Source organism: Dipteris shenzhenensis, chromosome 11, assembly GCF_047967505.1.
Source record: "Dipteris shenzhenensis isolate YYH24624 ecotype China chromosome 11, Dip_SZ_1.0, whole genome shotgun sequence".
Taxonomy (NCBI): Eukaryota; Viridiplantae; Streptophyta; class Polypodiopsida; order Gleicheniales; family Dipteridaceae; genus Dipteris; species Dipteris shenzhenensis.
Genome location: NC_141606.1, coordinates 38,492,133 through 38,510,108, shown reverse-complemented (window position 1 = coordinate 38,510,108; position 17,976 = coordinate 38,492,133). Strand labels below are relative to the sequence as shown.

The 17,976-nt window shown below is 41.5% G+C and overlaps 1 protein-coding gene across 2 annotated transcripts; it reads left to right on the top strand.

The window, feature by feature from the left end:
- The first annotated feature begins 1,542 nt into the window (after positions 1 to 1,542).
- Positions 1,543 to 4,004, top strand: LOC147896992 (uncharacterized). Of its 2 annotated transcripts, none has more exons than XR_015541773.1 (5): positions 1,543 to 1,664; positions 1,761 to 2,798; positions 2,984 to 3,114; positions 3,267 to 3,392; positions 3,530 to 3,665. XR_015541773.1 is itself a non-coding variant. In XM_087381647.1 (5 exons), the coding sequence occupies exons 1-5, from the start codon at positions 1,563 to 1,565 to the stop codon at positions 3,665 to 3,667; spliced, it is 1,581 nt and encodes a 526-aa protein (XP_087237773.1). In that variant the 5' UTR covers positions 1,543 to 1,562; the 3' UTR covers positions 3,668 to 4,004. The 2 variants fall into 2 exon arrangements, 1 of the variants encoding a protein (XP_087237773.1); XM_087381647.1 differs by having other exon boundaries at positions 2,984 to 3,160; positions 3,530 to 4,004.
- Positions 4,005 to 17,976: the final 13,972 nt, after the last annotated feature.

Genomic DNA, 17,976 nt, shown 5'->3' with positions numbered 1-17,976 from the left:
TAGAGAGTGGGAACAATATGTTAGCCCTGCTTTGCTTCTGCAAGTGCAAGTCATTGTTAAAATAGATGTGCTTGAAGGATTGTTGATTAGTCATAGCCTCCTTTAATGGTGGCTCATTGTTCTTTATGAGAGGCTGAGGTGTTAGCATGTGTCTTGCAGCCTCCCCATGCAAGGGAGGCCATTGTCCTTTATGAGATGTTGAGTAGTCGGGCTATCTTGCATCGTCCCCATGCCATTCATGGAAAGGGAGGTCACGGGAGGCTGAGTTGTTGACTTGTCTAGCATCTTGCCCATACCATTGATGCAAAGGGAGGCCGACATCCTTTATGAGAGGTTGAATTGTTGGTTTTGTCTAGCATTCTTCCCATGTTGACAGAAAGGGAGAGTTGTGTCATCGCATGTCCTGCATCCTCCCCCTGCCATTGAACAGGAAGGGGGGAGCTTGAAGCTGGCCGGTCTGCCTAACCAAGGTGTGTATGAGAAGCACATCCTAGAGGATTTTCCATAGTGAGGGCCTTTACACATTGAATGCTAACCATGAGGGAAAACATGCAAAATAAAATCTTGCTTTATACACTACCGAATTTGGTATTTCCATCTTTGCCATTAGCTACCCAAGTTTCGGCCCTTAAGGCGTAGCAGGGCCTCATCTTCCTTGAAGTTCCCACCAAACTCACATTTGATGAAGATTTCCTTGTGTAGGTTAATTAATGACATGGTAATTTCATTGATGGCTGTGAATTGCCATCTCACAGTGAATGTGTAATGGGGTGCACCCATGCGAGACGAACGGTGCCACAAATTTGGCTGTCCAAAGGTTAGGTGGAGTTTGGGCACTCTTGTGTGGTGGTGTCCATTTCTTCCTAAGGGGCCTTTCCCCCTCCTTTTCTCTCCCTTCCTCCGCCTTTCTCTTGCCTCACATCAACTGGTGTGTAACGGGTGCACTAATTACAGAGAGATGGTGCCACGAAGTTTTTGGCTATCGACGACAAGGGGGAGTGGAGTTTGCGCATCGCTCTCGGCAAAGTGTATTTGCCTTGAGTAGTGATGTCTCCTCCCTTAGGAGCCTTTCTCCCTCCTTTTCTCCCCCTTTGTCCCCCACGCTCTGTTCATTTGGCCCTTATCTTCTCACCATTTTCAGAGCGATTAAGATTGCCCTATGCAGTTTTAGCTACTGACATGGTGATTTCATTGGTGACCGTGACCTGCCATCTCAGCACAGCAGCAACAGGCAGCCGGTGTGCGATGGGTGCACAGGTAGAAAGACGAAGTGAGTTTTGCGCTGGCCACCATAGGGACGGCTATGCGGGGTGGAGTGGATGCGTGGGGAGTGGGGGGGGACTTGACTTTCCCCTTTCTTTTCTGGCCTTTTTTTTTTCCACCCCCACTTTTGGCCAAGTAGAGAGGCCAACTTTCGTGTGCTTTGGGGCGTGCATGCCCCTTTTTGAAACGCCCTTTGTGCCACCTTCCTCTCTTCACAAAATGCTCCACCACGTCACCACCACCTTCTTCTTTCATTTGATTATATGATGTCCATTGCCTCTTCCCCCTTCCATTTCCCAATGTCTCATCACCTCATTTTCCCGCACTCCGATTCCCTCATGTTTCCCGACTTTGGCCCTTTGCCCGACCTCGACGACGACATCACCAAAGATTTGCCTCTGGTACCGTCTTGCACCACTCGCAATTCTGTTTCTTTTTGTATTTCTCCTTCGTAATTCCAACTTCCTCCTCCGCCTTCGCTTCTCTTGCCTCTGCAGAGTGATGCGATTGACACTATCGGCGGTGCAGAGCTGCTGCAAGCTCTGAATTGCAAAACGGAATTCAAGCCTTTGCTTGTTCCGGAATTGCATGGATTTTGTTCGGCATTGGAGGATGCCAAGGCGCAGCCCGGCCCTGGTTCTCCGAAAACTCTTGATAATCCGTTCACAGGCTTCATGAATGGACGACGCTCACAGTCCATGGCGTTCACTTCCAACTCAGAAGTAGAACCGCCTTCTAACAATTTAAGTGATGAAAGTCTGGAACTAATCAGCGTAGTGAGTGATGCAGTTTCTTCGGGCCAAGCAGAACAGTTGGAACTATTGTCTCCTAGGTCGATGGCAGCAACACAGAAGCTGAATTGCATGTCCCTCAAGGAAATGGAAATAGGCAGGCTCAACTCAGAAGACGCTCTTGCAGCTTCCCTCCTGTCCAATTTGCCTGCACTAGGACACAGTTGCATAACTCAGGACTTGCGAACTAGCACTGCCCCAGCAAGCTCAGCAGCAACTATGACCACCATCTCCCGGTCTGCTCTGCAAAACAATTCTCCAATCTCCTCCCCTTCCTCAACTATCAGCACCTCAGACGGAAGTTGCGCAGGGGGGAACAACACTACCTCAAAAAGTGCAAACAGCCTACTCGATAGGATTTTGGCGCATGGGGTGGGACAATCCACGGACTTAAGTTCGGTGAGCGACTGTTCTGGTGCGCTCGACAGACAGACTCCTCGATGTAATCCCTCTGGAAATTGTCGTGGATCCATCCCTCCCTATATCCTGCAAGAGGCGGCACCTCTCCCGTCCATGCAAAGGAGCCACAGTAGTCACGCTCTCGGTCAATTGAGACCTTCTAGTCACGAAAGCGCTTGTTCCATGGAATTCAGTTCAATCCCAGCAGCTGGAATGGAGATGTCAACACCAGGATTTTCGAATCTTGGCCCTTATAGCGGTTGTCAAGCAACCGACGCCCAATGGTTGACAGAAAAGTCTCCCATTGTACCGATGAGACGCGTATACAGTACTGGAGATCTTCAGGTATGCCCCTCTACAAGCAATTTTATGTCAGAATTATTGGACTCGCAATCGCGAAGGCAAAGTTATGGGGAGGGAGCATGCAGGTTCAAGCTCCAGTTTTTCAATGGCCTCACGACTTCTTGTTTCTCTGACCTTCCAGTCTTTCCTCCGAGTGCTGAATGATAAATTGTCTTATGTACAAATAGGCGTTCAATGGAATGCTATCCTGTTATGGAGGTAATAAACGTATTACCCCTGAGCACTCTAACATAGAGGAATCAGGAGGCTTGAAGATTGGACATTACACTCTGGAGGAGCGAAAGATGAGGTTACACAGGTACAGACAGAAGCGCACTGAGAGGAATTTCAACAAGAAGATAAAGGTGCAAGCTGCACACCGTTATCATTGTGCCACAAGGTTAAAATGTTATATCGGCTTTAAGTTTTTGTGGCTTATGAAGGAATGTCCTGTTTTCTTCTTTTTGGAAGTATGCATGCAGAAAAACCCTAGCTGATAGTAGGCCTCGAATAAGAGGAAGGTTTGCAAGGACAGACGACAATGGAGAACTGATACTGAAAGAGAATGAAGCTCATCATGAGGAAGACTATGAGGAGGTGAGTTGTGATTCAGTTTGTCGTTTCTGTGAGTAGGAAAGAACTAGCTTCAAAAACATTGTCTTGTGAAGTACTTTAGTTAACAGCTTCAATTCAATTTTCTTATGATTCTCACAAAAATGATTTTCTACATACAGGCTGAGGATCCTTTGGTAATACATGACAACTTCATCATGCCTAATAGCACCGGAGCCAGATTTTTGGGCAATCATGTAACTCATAGCTCTACTACTCATAACATCTGGCAAACCAAAACTTGGCCATTTCTTTCCTGAATTCCTAACAGCAAGTCTTTTGCTGCAAGAGCAAGCTAAGCCTTGGATTTGTAAAAATGGGTAGAATCATTTCTTGCTCCTGCTGCACCTGCTGTGAGGCAAATCATCACCTGCCTGCAGGAAGGTTATGCATTGTCCTAAATATTTTGTTCTCACTTGTCTGCTTTCTTTTAGGCAAACTTGTTGAGACCATTTCCCATTAGCCTGATTTAGATGAACTAATAACAAGGCAGCTGAGAAGTAGATGTGCCTAGTATACCAGCTAGTCGAGGGAGTTCGTATGGCCTCTCTGGCATGTTCATATCTGCAAGTGAGGGTGGCTACTACTTTATTTTGTAAAAAATGAGACAGTTACACTTGTAGAGCATGATCTTGTTCATTGCATACAGCCTCGCTAAAAATGATGTGCTGTTCATTCGAGCGCAGTCATTTGTTGCAAATTTCCGTAAGCATATTATGTGTCCACTATTCAGGTATGCTCAAGATTTGCAAGATTAATTCATGCTCGAGTTTGATGGTTTAGCTAGTTTGAAGTGTGATTTTTGTATGCGCTCTCATGAGGCTTTTAGAGAGGCGTTTTCTGGAATATTATCCTAGGCGGTCAATTGGGATCCACCCAATCAACCTTTAACGGAGAATGTAAAGCAAATCCAAGTTTGCATCCATAACCATGCAATATTCTATTTGGTAAAAAAGTAATCCCTGTCACCCACGAAAGCTTTCAATACAATTTTCAGATTTTAACGCCTAGCCTTTATAATGGTCAACTTAGAGCCTCGTATTGTTGCCAATACAATGGTTCTTTTTGCCTCTAGCGTTTGAACATGCCATTTTTGTTAGCTTTTGAAGTTAATGTTCATGAAAATTTCTCAATACATCCTAAGGAAGTACATTATTAGGGACCACCATGATGATTTACTACCGCAAGGCCATCAAGCCCGATCTCTTTTTTGTTTTTCATCTATTCACTTGATCTTAAGGCTTTTTCTTAAAGCAAGCCTTGGCTGTCCTTATATTTTGAATGATTCGACCCATGGCCTTATGCGTCTTGTGAAGTCAAGGTTAGTCATACTACTTTGAGCATTCAAGTGACATCTCAATGAAATGTTGTAAGATGCAATATCAATGCATTTATCTACGAACCCTCCCACGTATAAAGCCTTTGCATGTAACTGCAATAAGAGATTCAAAGGTAGAGTGGCTCTTCAAAGCATTAAGAGTGATCCTTTTTGTGCCTTATTTAGTGTAATTTTGGCTCTCCATTTTAACGTGGTTAATACTTCCATGGATAGGATCAACAATGCTGAATAGTGTAATTTAGTATAAAGTCTCTCTTTTTTTATTACTGTTGAAACCAAGATTAGAAGGCTCATAAGGATGAGCCATGCTTCGTGGATTTATTTTTGGAGAAGAAAAGGGGTGGAAAGGAACTCTGAGAATAGGGTTGGGGGATGAAATAGAACCTAATTCACCTTCTTAGTAAAATAGGACACTCTTTTAGGCCCCTCATTAGAGTTTTGAGTTATCTTCTCCTTCCTCCTGTCCTTTTTGAGCAAGTGTGTGAGTTCTACTATGCAATATTGTTACTTGGAGTGAATATATAGATCATGTGTGATGAGCATGCGAACAGTTTTCGGGGCCAAAGCTCGTAGCCTCAATCTGTCAAGTGGGGTGGATAGGCATGATCTTCACAACAATTCCAATACTCTTCATCGTGGGCTCTTTGTATGCTTAATGCATGGTCTATCCATGTGCTCAATGCAGCAAGTAGACAAGTTAAGGCATTGCACACTAGGTACCCATGCACTCTTGCTTAAAAAGGATGCGTGGAAGAAGGAGAGAACTCAAAACTATTTGGTTTCAGGAACATCAATGATATACGTGGGATTTTTTAAGCATTCATCCCCCAATTCTAAGGTGAGTATTTTTCCACCCCTCTTCTCTTTAAAAGTAATCCAGCAAGCATGGCTTATCATCTGCATAGCCCCAAGCCTTCTTAATCTTGGTTTAATCATCAATTTATAAAGTAGAACGGAAAGATTGTGGTCCAAATTCCATTTCAACATTGTTGGCATGGTTCATGAAATCGAACTATGGTCCAGATTTCGATTTAGCACTCTTGACATGGACATGGTTTCTCCATGAAAGCATTAATAGACCCCATTATCAAACTACTACACTCGGTCCCTTGGTACATGAGTTTGGGATTGGAAGCATTATTATTGGATTTTGCCACTCCTAGCTTTCCTTACAACCTTGCATGATGTACCAAGCTCAATTTTCAAGTAGAGGTTATAATTATAATGCCTCAGGTGAGAGTCCGTTGCTCTTAGCAAGCAATCTTGAAGCCAACAAGCACCCTTTGTGTTGGCACCATTAACTATAGGCATAGTTAGCCAATTGAATTTGATTTGTTTTTCTTGGCATGTGTGTTCAAAGGAGTAGGAAGTGAGTGAGAGAGAACACCAACTTATAATAACTATACACTACACAAATAGGAAGAAATGAGTAAAAAAACATGAGTGTATAAGGTTTACATCCCCATGAGCACAAAATAGTCCCCTCTAAGAGACATATGCACATATATTGCAATTTATATGTCTTTCTTCGATAAGTAGAGGGAGAGAATTAGAAAGCATAACATTTTCAGCTTTTTGAAGATATTAACTTGGAATACTTGAAAATTAAAAATATATATAATGTACATTATATTGCCTATATGCACAACACGAGAATGTACGTGAGTACAACTTAACATCACTTCTTTCTCTTAAGTTGTAGGCTAGTGTGACGAACACCAAGTTGTTGAAAGTAAATTGAGAAATTTTCTCCAATGAGATAGTAACGCTCATACTAGATTCTTGGCTAGGTAGATGTTGCCCATGTTCTTAGAATAGAGGCGTGTTGGATCTCTTAAGAGAATCTCAATGTTGTCTTCATAACCATATTGTGGTCTTTCTTGATCCCCAATATTCTTGAACTTAAGTCCACAAGTTTTGCCAAGATAGGGTTATACATCCAAGGCTAAAGAAAGAACAACTAGTATATGACAAAAACATGTGTGCCTCAAGATCTATGGAGCGCTCTAAGGTGGATGGAACCTATCTGGAAACATGATGAAGAGAGTGCTCATGACATGTACCTCAAGTCAATTAGGTTCCAAGATAGATTAGCTTGGACTCATAAAGAGGATCTTGAGATAGTGCAAAGTGCTTGATTGATATTACTTCAAATGAACCTCCCTTTTATAGGTGAGGGTACTTACATCCATTTGCTTGCTCACATGTGGGATATCTCCTCCATGCCATGTGGCAGCTTTCCCTTTACTCATACCTTTGCTCTACATGTGCTCATGGCACCACAACTCTCAACACCTCCCCTTGGTGCCATGATCCTTTGGCTACTGCAAGGTGGTCAGATGTGAGTTACATTCCATCACCTCCCCTTAGTGCATGCATTGCTACTTAAGGTGGTCAAGTGTGGTTTTTACATGTCAATACCTCCCCTGGGTGCTTTCATAGCTACTCTCAGGTGGTCAGGTTTGATTACAAAAATATAGGCAAGGTTGGCAAGGTTTTTGCTTTTCAATACATTCCATTGATGTCACCTTTGGGCTCATGGCTTGATGATGACTCCACGTAGTTGACTTGTTGATTCTTCAATCTGCAATCTTCTTCCTTGTGTCCCAGCTTCTTGCAATGGTGACACTTTGGTTTGTTCTTCAATCTGCAGTCACTTTGATAGTGACCCATCCTTCCACAATGGTAGCATTTCACTGATGTTTTACTAAATAGTGCTTGTTCTTCATTATAGCTGTTGAGTGTTGATGTCGATGTCGATGTCGATGCCTTCAACTCTCTTTCTTTTTCGAGAAGAGAGGATACACATTCTTCAAACTTTGGATCTGGCAAATTCTTCAAAGTGGTTGTCAATGCACTATACTCTGCAGGCATGCTTTTAAGGAGAATTGCAAGTGCATCTTTCTCTCCTACTTTTGCATTTATGCCCTCTAGTTGAGTCATAATGCTTTTGATTTTGTTGACAAATTGTGCCATGGATTCATTGAAGCCCATGTGCATACCATAGAATTCAATCTTAAGATGGATTTCTTGGTTTTTGGCTTTTGCACCAAACACTGTGTTCAACTCATCCCATGCATCCTTGGCATGATCTTTAGAGTCTATATGATGAATTATGTTTGGACCCAAGTGCAATCCAATGAGTGATAGTGCTGCTTCATCTTTTTCCTTCCAAGCATCATTTTGTGTAGTGGGTATGTCTTCTTTTACAATCTTCCAAAGCTTTTGGTGCATCAGAAGATATCTCATTTGTGTAGACCATGTGTGAAATCCTTTCCCGGTGAACTTCTCAACAGTTGGAGTGCGGATTGCCATTGCAGAGGTCTTACCAGTTTGATGATACTTTCAAATCTGGTAGTGTCTAATTGCATACAGAAAATCTGAGTTGACAGGTGCGTAGAGCTCGAAAAGACGATCACTTTTCCTTTTTGGAGCGTGTGCAAATTCTTCCTGAATTGCAAGTTATGGCTTGTTGAAGCTTTTGTGAAGAAGAGGGGCCTTTGATGATGTGGCACAGGGTTTCACATGCAGAATTCAAGCTGTGCTTACAAAGGGACTGTGCTTGGGTAGAAGTATGCCATGTGGCAATCTTCTAACCAGACTGAGTTAACTCAAGTCTAAGAAAACTTAACCATGGCTAAATCTTATCCTACCACGTGGTAAACAGGGAACTACTCCCAAACCCAGGGTTGAGTAACTTAACCCGGGTAAATTTTTATCTTGCCACGTGTCAAGTAAGGAAACCTTAGGAGAACTTTGAGAAACTCTGAACCTTTGAAGCTTGCAGACGACGGCGACGAGGAAGACGAAACGGCGTCGAAGGCGCAGAGGAGAGTCCGGTGCTGGGATGTCGTGGGCACTGGAGCGTGGGTTGATTGTGGAGGTAAGGATCCCGTAGGAGCTGGTCACTGACGAAGCTAGGCATCTAGTGTAGGGTGCTGCTAGAGCCGGCAGCAGCAGCTTCTGTGGACAGCTTTAGGCCGTAGGTGTCGAGGGAGCGCAGAAATTGTCGGACACACAGAAGCGTTGCTGGAGCATCGAGGAAGCTTTGGTATAAGGCTTTGAGGTGCTGCAGGCATAGAAGCTCGGCTAGCCCGTGTCATCATAGGAGCGAATGGCGGGGGAGCTCAGAGGTCGTCGCATAGAGGCCGCCTTGCCTTGAGGGTCATAGAAGGAGTCAGCCGTTGCGATCGAATCTTGATGACTGCAGTGGAGGGCTTGACAAGGCTGCAATCATCAATACCAATGCTCCTTAGCTCGTTGAAGGTTATCCGTCGGGTCACTAGGAGCATGAAGGTTGTCGGCTAAACGTGAGAGTTACTGCTACAGCTGGCTGAGGCGTAGGAGGTCGTTGCTATGCTGTTGATGGAGCTTGCTTGTGAGCCGAGACTTCATTGCAGAGTTGTTGCTTGTTGCACATTGGAGAGTCGCCTATGTCTCTCACTCTATTTCTCATGGAGTAGACTCTCTCTCAGCAATGAATACTCAAGAAACACTCTCAAATTCTCTTGGAACATCTCCCTATCTCTCTCTCTAAGCACAAAGAGTGGACTCACAAGAGCTCTCTCTTTTTCACAATGGAACTCTCACAAAAGAATTGAACGGAAATCTTCAACTCTCATGGACGGAATTCTTTCAACGGGAGAATGAAAGAATGAACACTAAAAGAGAACACTCAACCTCAATCTAAAAACTAATCTAGGAGAACTAGACCTAAGCTCTAATACCATGACAAAAACATGTGTGCCTCAGGATCTATGGAGCGCTCTAAGGTGGATGGAACCTATCTGGAAACATGATGAAGAGAGTGCTCATGACATGTACCTCAAGTCAATTAGGTTCCAAGATAGATTAGCTTGGACTCATAAAGAGAATCTTGAGATAGTGCAAAGTGCTTGATTGATATTACTTCAAATGAACCTCCCTTTTATAGGTGAGGGTCCTTACATCCATTTGCTTGCTCACATGTGGGATATCTCCTCCATGCCATGTGGCAGCTTTCCCTTTACTCATACCTTTGCTCTACATGTGCTCATGGCACCACAACTCTCAACATATACCATCTATCATCAACTCTATCAACCTAATTGACATCGATACATCTTAACAAATCAAGGTCTGATAATCTATTGTATTTTAGACTATAATCTGTCTTTGAGGTATCTAAGGACTCTTTTCACTACATCAAAATGTGATTTTGCATAAATTGCCTGAGAATATCAATTGCATGAAAGATATCTCACCTTGTGATTGTCCAGTACTCTTAAAAAGATTAGATGTGTTGTTATCTAGAAGCAATAAAGTGGTGGCATTTGGAAAAATTCTCAGTCCCATGAGTGTGTGCCCTCTTCAACATTGTGGTGATGAAGTTGTGTGGTGATAACTCGGTGATAATCACCAATGAATTGCCCTAAAGTACAATTGAAACATCTACATGGATACTTTTGAAACATTAAGCAATTTGTTACGATGTGATATTTTTGATATGTAAGCATAGAGAATACTTTAGTATCAATATGAAATCATTCCCAAGACTTACCGCCATGATATTAGAAAAACTTATTTTAATTGAGAAAAGCTTGAGATGTTTGTCTTGCTTCGAAGAGTTATTAGCAAATGGTGGATGAAAGATCCATGTTTATATCTTCTTTGTATGCTAGAGGTAATTGACATAAGGCATCATGTAAATGCACAATATTTGATGTTTACAAGTTCATAATACTATCAAATGGGGGCTAGATTTCTTGAAATTGCCTTTGCCAAAACAAGTTCCTTCACTGCTGTAGAAGACATAAAAATGTATTACCAAAAGAAAAGTACTCATAAGGGCCCCAAATCAAGTTATCTAGTAGGTGTAATTATCATCATAGTGACATGGCCATTGGTATTGAGACACATATGAAGAGCCACCACATTGATATGGTCACCAGTATTTAGGACATTTTCAATATTGCAAGTGATGTTGCAAGATATTATAAAGCATTATATAATTATTGAGACCACTCACAATTTGACATAATAGATGAAGTTGTAAGAGAAATTCATTCAATTTGCAATGGTCCCACAATTGAAAAACAAAAGATACTATGCTCTAAACAAAGGTACTATTCTCTAAACAATTGAAAAACAAAAGATACTATGCTCTAAACAAAGAATGTGATCATTAAGAGGCGATGAATGATGTTGCCAATTCTAGATTCTAAGAGGCATGTAACGTGATTGCAAGAGAATATGTCAACAACTATCATGCAATTTTGTTGTAAGAAAATTTGCATTAGAAGAGTTACAGAAAATGATTGTGAGGCCATACGCCTAGGTGTTTGGAGTAAAACATAACTAATAGATATAACCATATTATTTGGAATTTTCTTATGTGCTTAAACAAGCTTATCAAATATTTGGAAAAAAATAGAGGTTCTCAAATCTTGAACTCCTTAGGAATAGAATTCATAAATCCACATTAAAACAAGGAGATGATGCACTAACAAGCCACACAAATCCACAATCTGTTTATCATCCATGACAACGGTCTAGTGATTCAATGGAAGCACTAGTCAATGGGTGGAGATCATTTATGAAGTGAGTCATATGCTTTATTAGAAAGAATAACTCCATTAAAAAATACTCAATTTTTTGCTGCAACATACAAAGCCCTTGACATGGGTGAAATAAAAGCCTTGCAAGCCTTCATTTTACATGTTAAAAGTATGATGAAAAACTATCATGAGAAATTAAAATAAAATTATGGAGATAATCAAGTCAAATGAAGAACTTGAAAAGGCCTTGAAAAGGGTAAGAAATTTATGAGCACCGAATACTCATAACCATTTCAACCATAGTAAGATGAGAGTTGAAAAAGTGCACTTCGAGTAAATTTTTTTTTTCAAGCCTAAGTTGGCTGAAATAGACAAGTTTTTAATGAAAGGAAAAGGAAGACTGATGCTTAGAGAGATTTGAGTCGACTAGTAGTTTGATTGCTATAGGTGGCAATCGTAGGGACCCACTAACTAAGCTTTGCATAAGCTAGCTACTAGCCTGGGCTATTCTAACTCAACAGCACTGTGGTTAATGTTTCAATTAAGCAATAATGGTGAGACTTGACCATGGATTTTTAATGTGAGGACAAAGATCTTGCATGGATCTACTTTTTGCATTTTGATGAGATATCCAAATATCTCCATTATTCTATCTGAACACTATAAGAGATTGTAAAAAAGGAGAACATCCCTATTGATTTGAATGGTTAAATTGACAACTTGCCAAGATTATTTCTCATATATTCTTTTTTGCTACCTGTATACAATCCACAGACCTTTCCACTTTGTTGCCATGGTAAAGCCTAGAACAATTATGTCATTCAAGGGATGCCCCCTCAATTCTTATCCACATATATGTTCAAGGGAGTTGACCAAGGATTGAAGGACATGTACATCTTGATGAAGTATGGTAACCCAGCAAATCTTGAAGCCATGGTTTTGTAGATCACCAAGATTCCTCTTTCAAGTGAGAAGAAAGTGCACTAGCACAATGCCTTCTGCCCAATCAATGGTACTCTTGTATTATGCATGCTTAGGATTCAAGTCAATGGAGTTTCATTACAATTGAACATCACAAATCTTGAAGAGATAGTGCAGGCAAAATGGTCAGTGGAAGCTCAATGAGACCACATGCTCCAATGAATTTGGGTAGTAGCTTATTAGGTTGCTAAGCCACAAGATGCTTGGGTACTAGATTATAATGTACGTCAACACCAGGGCCATTCAGGAAGGTAATGAAGTGGCCACATAACAATTGTGCCAAAGTACTGCACCAAACTCCTTGCTATGAACAAGAAGAAATCATACCCGATATCATTGGGATCATCTTTGTCCTCCATATGCAGGCATCTCTTGATGATTGATCTAATTAAGTACAAGCATGACATACAAAGCCCTTAAGAGATTGGTCACATGTTGGCTATGAATTGTTCAACCTTCATAAATCTTAGTGTGATGCAAATCCACTAGAGACATGCTTTTCACAGAAAGAAAATGGTGGTAATGCTGACAAAGGAACTAAAGTAGAAGGATGACAACTAAGGTCGATCCAAGTCTCTAATTGATATCGTTTGACATGAGATTGAAGCACTAAAAGACTCTGCTATGCAAGTTGTAGTCCAACTTAGGGTTGAGCATCTTGATGCATCAAATTGAGTTTACAATTGCCTAGTTCTAATGTGGCTTTCATGCTTTCTTATGCATGGTCATTCCACTCCATTATACCTTGCCTTAGGTGCTCCTCACATTAGGTAGTAGTGTACCTTTGGTGGTGCTGAGATCTAGCTTTTGGGAAAAAAATCATGGTTGCAAGTACTTTGATAGGTGCTTTTATGCACTCGTTTGTCAAAATCTTGAGAATGTCCTCAAAGCAAACCATTGGAAGTAGCACATGAATCCCAAGATTTTATGCCTTCATAGAATATCCTCGTGTGTACTCAGCTCCCCGGGCTCATCACTATGATCACTCCTGATCACTATCTAGGGACTTGTAGTGCTCACATCACGAAGCACGAAGTTGTCTTACACAATTCTTTTTACTATGGTCTCACAATAATCGCTAAATGTCTATGGTTAATTTCAAACACCTCTCTTCACCACTAGGTGACTTCAACTTGCATGCACTTAGCATTAAGGCTAAGTGATACAACTCAAGGTGAAGGAAACTTCTCGGGGGGGTCACTTGTCATATGTAACCCTATCATGTGAGTTCAACAGATGGGTTTTTATTAATTCAATTACTTACAAAATTATATATACATAAGTAATTTAATACCCAAAGGTTAATATACAAAAGGGCATTTTATATTAAAAATTATCTAGAAGCTTGCAACATGTGACATGGATATTTGCGTAGAGTGGCTTATGTCATGGGACATTTTGAAATGCTAGTACTGGCATTTTCCTTTGCTTATGTCATGGGACATTTTGAAATGCTAGTACTAGCATTTTCCTTTTCAAATGAGTAAGCGCTCCTCTTGCATTTTCTTGAATTCTAGAGAATTCTAAAAATCTTTTCTCTCTTTATTGCTCTTTTTGGCCTTTGCATTAGGATGAGATAAGGATACTGTGCTTTCTTGAATTCTAGAGAATTATAAAAACCTTTTCTCTCTTTATTGCGAGTTTATTTCTCTTTTTGTCCTTTGCATTAGGATGAGATTATGATGCTATAATTTTCTCTCTTTATTGCTCTTTTTTGGCCTTTTCATTAGGATGAGATTAGAATGCTTGAATTTATTTTTTGAAGTTTTTAAATCTTGTCATTCTCTTTTTTTTTTTTCTATCCACAGAGGGATTGCATTGAATCAATGGTGGAGGAGTATTTTGAAGTTGATGCCTCTTATACTTGATTTTCTTAAGTTCTACTCAATCTATTTAGCACTACCTTTGTAAATATCCTTCTCGCTCTCAAACAATTGATCTATTATTTAAAAAAGGATAGATAGTGGAGAGCCACTCCTATAATTAAATCCATTGGATAAAACCTGTGAGAGTAAAGAAGTAAGGTATTTATTTTTAGATAGCCCTATTCAAAAGGATTCTCCCACTTGGGAAAATATAGGATCCATATAGCAACAAGGGATCAAAAGCAAAATGAGAATTTGTCATTGAGTGAGAATCCCATTATGCTTGAGGGTTTTTCATGCACTTGTGCCTAGAGTTGTAGATGAACAAGTACCATGAGCATCACTACCAGTGACAGTTTGAACTAGAATATGGTAAAAATGATGAATTCAAAGTAAATGAAAGAATAAAGCTATTTCTAGGTTAGGAGAACATAAGCCCTTGTGTCTGCTACATTGAGAGCTAAAGAAGGCTCTTATGTATGGTATCTTCAAAGATTAAAGAAGACCCTTTCTAGCTTCTTTAGATCGTATCTTTTCTTGAGGTATTATATACGCTATACAATGCCTAGAAATGTCATCTTGTTGTTTGCAGCATATGCTACACAATGCCTAAAAATGCCTAGAAATGGCATCTTGTTGTTTGCGGCATCTAGTGGTGGATTAGTTATTAGAAGGACAATGCTAAAATTTCCCCAAGTTGTCATGGATGTGGTTGTACATAGGTGTTAGCATGGCGTTGGAGCATAGGTCCTAAATGCAGTTATATTATAGTCATACATCCGATTAACACAATGTACAGTAATAATGAAACCTAGCATAATTTAACAAGAAGTAGCTGACCTAATGTACACAGGGTTGAGGGGGGTACAAGGAAACCCGTTGAGCCACCTCCCTTTCACCATAGCTAGGAGTCTTGGTGGATAGGAGGGCAACCACATGGCTAGGCGAGTTGAAGCAATGGATGAGCAGAGGTCAGTGTAAGGCAAAGAGAAAATGCTCGCCAGGAGGGCTACTATTTCCACAAGGCAAGGGGAGGCACAAGGTGTTGCTAGGAGGACTAGGAGAGAGTGGGGCAAAGGAGGCCAAGGGGAATCCACCATGGTTATATGCCTATGAAAGGGAAAAATAATTTTCACAAATATTTAGTGTGTGTGGAAACTATGGATTCCACCCATTACAAGCTATGGATCTTATGGGTTGGAATCTATATTTGCTAAATGCCTACTGCATCTCCATCCTCTTCCCTCTATTGTCTCTACACCAATGATAATGCGACTCTTGTGTTCAGAATCTATTTAGCATCATCGGTCACGAAGTTTCATTTCTTTGGCTAGGCCCTAGCATCCATTGCTCTACAAGAGACCTTTGTCTCACCTTGCCCTACTCCTCCCTTTCCTCCTCTTTTGTAGTGTGCCTCGTCCCTGTTGGCATAGAGCAATCTTATCTAAATCTTGCTAAATCTTGCTGCCAAAATCTAGGAGGGGATTTCAAAAGCGGCGGCCCATTAAAGGGCCATTAATCCTCTTCCATCTTCCTCGCCATCCTCCACGATATCCTCTTGTAAATCAACACCCTCCACTTCTTCCTCTTCGAACGTTGATGAGCATGCAACGCTTTACATCCCTCGATTCATGCTTCTCCTCAATTCGAGCTTCTCCTTGATTAGAGCAAAGCAAAAGGGGCCTTTCCACCTCCGCCATAGCCAACATATGTCAAGCTCTCAGTCCAATCTATAGCAATTGGCCTCTATGGGGATGAAGGAAGCTGAGCACTAAGCAGGTTCTCGATTTTCACGTGGGAGATCGCAGTACCTTTCTCTCCACTTTTTTATTCTAATCCTTCTGATAACTGACTTTGATGCTTGTCTCATAAGACCAAAGCATCTGCGCTAGGCATACCGTAGACAAAAAAGAGACAATAGGAAAGAACATGAGAGTATAGTTGTAGAAATATTTCTTGTCGACTCCACCTCTTCCTCCTGTAGTGCTTCCCAGATTACGTCTTGCGGACGACTTCTCTGATGTTTTGGATCGCTTCGCCCTCATTAGTGCTGCTCCCTTCATCCCCCACCATGAGCTGCACCATGATGAGGAGGAGGAGCAGGAGGAGGAGGAGGTTCAGTACTGACTTCCTGCCGAGCTCGTAATCCGGACACTCATGGTGGTGTGGCATAAGGCCCTGGCTCTCCCTAATGACTCGACTTGCCTCAACAGCACCATCTCCTTGACTCTACACCTTTTGTGACACCTTTTCCTGGCCTTGGGGCCAATTCGATTGGAGCTGCTAGGGTACAAGATCACCCGCCTCTCCCTTGCCGTTTGTGATCTGGGTTGATCCAAGTTGGATGGCTTGCACGAGCAGTATCTACCCATCAAAACCTTCGAGATTGTCACCCACGTGCTGCACCATGCAGAAGCTCAGCTGTCCCAGGTTCTTGGGTGGAACCTTGTCGACGTCTGGTGCCCTCAATATGCCTAGAACCTTCTCGACGGCTGTTGCCCTCAATATACACGCTGGGAAGGACTTCGTATGGCCTGCGCTAAATCTTTTCTTCTACCGATAATCGAAAATTGTATACAAATCTCTACTACTGCAAAGCTAGTCCTGATGCTTGTACATTGGCATCGTCTTCTCCTCCCTCATCTTCTTCAAGTTTTGGTTGATCAGCACAAATCTAAAATTCCATCCAAATCACAGATTCAGTCAACCAACGCAGCATCTTGCTAATCCTTTTACTGCAGACGAAATAACTTCTAGAACAGGTCCTACAAATCCAGTATATCAGTAAGGACGCCAGCAGCGGTTGTGTCATTACCTGCTCCAGTTCCTTGAATAACAAATGGAGACACCTTGTAACATCGGCTGTATGACAATCAGGAAAGTAAACAGTTCTAGGTAAATATTCATTCAAGGTAGTTCTTGAAAGGCACCCTATACTATTTTTTAAAAGACTTCCCGAAAAGCTCAATTAAACTGACAGCTAAGTACATAATTGGCATCAGTACTCTTTCACAAAAATAATTGAAAGTGAATCTAGAACATTGCTATGTTCAAGATGTTTCATTAGTCCAAAACACATGAGTAGCTCCCATTGGCAGCCAATTAGTGGAAGGGCTTCAAGATGAAAGCTGCAAAAGGCCTGCTACCCTACATATGAAGCAAGGGGATTTCTAGGATATCGTCAGGCTAGGAGCGAGTAAATAGTAATCATAGGTTGGGTTTGTATGCAAGAGCGACCAAATTGTGTCAACACCGAGTAGCAGGAGAACCAAGATGAATCACAATTCAGCTAGGAGAGGATTTACTGTTTGTTGTGTTTTGCTATTCAGCCTCCTCTTTTGCTGTAGGGTTCATGCAGGCTCCACATTGCTCTAGGCTATTCAAAGCTCATGAGATCGTTGTTGAGTGAGTTTCATGTGGGGCCTGGCCTTTTGGTGTTCAAATTTTTGCCTCTGACTCGGGACAGAATGGCACTCTTGAGAGTTGCAAGCATTGAACCACCCATCCTCGAAAATCTGTAGACTAGGCTCAACAAAGAGAAGGGCAAGCCCTATGCTGCCTTCTTTTGTCTCTTTATCCCCCCCCCCCTCTACCCTTCTTTCTTCCCTCCCTTACACTTTCTCCTTCCCCTTTACCTTACATAAGCTCTCTAATAAGTTTGTTCATAAGGCACTGCATCTCGAAAAGGCAGTTTTGGGAACGACTCAACTGGAGTTTTCAACTGGAGTTTATAGCTTGCCTTCTACTAAGAGGATTTCTATTAATTGTCCCTTGGATTTGTGCAGGTCACCAAGGAGACTCTCTGTTCCCTTTGTGCCTGGTTAGTAATCCAAAATCAAAACTATAAT

What these genes read in the sequence shown, in the direction of transcription:
- LOC147896992 (XM_087381647.1), top strand. Translation starts at nt 1,563, where the DNA reads ATGTCTCATCACCTCATTTTCCCGCACTCCGATTCCCTCATGTTTCCC. An exon ending in ACAGTACTGGAGATCTTCAG is followed by an intron (nt 2,799 to 2,983) that starts GTATGCCCCTCT and finishes ATGTACAAATAG; the next exon opens with GCGTTCAATGGAATGCTATC. An exon ending in ATTTCAACAAGAAGATAAAG is followed by an intron (nt 3,161 to 3,266) that starts GTGCAAGCTGCA and finishes TCTTTTTGGAAG; the next exon opens with TATGCATGCAGAAAAACCCT.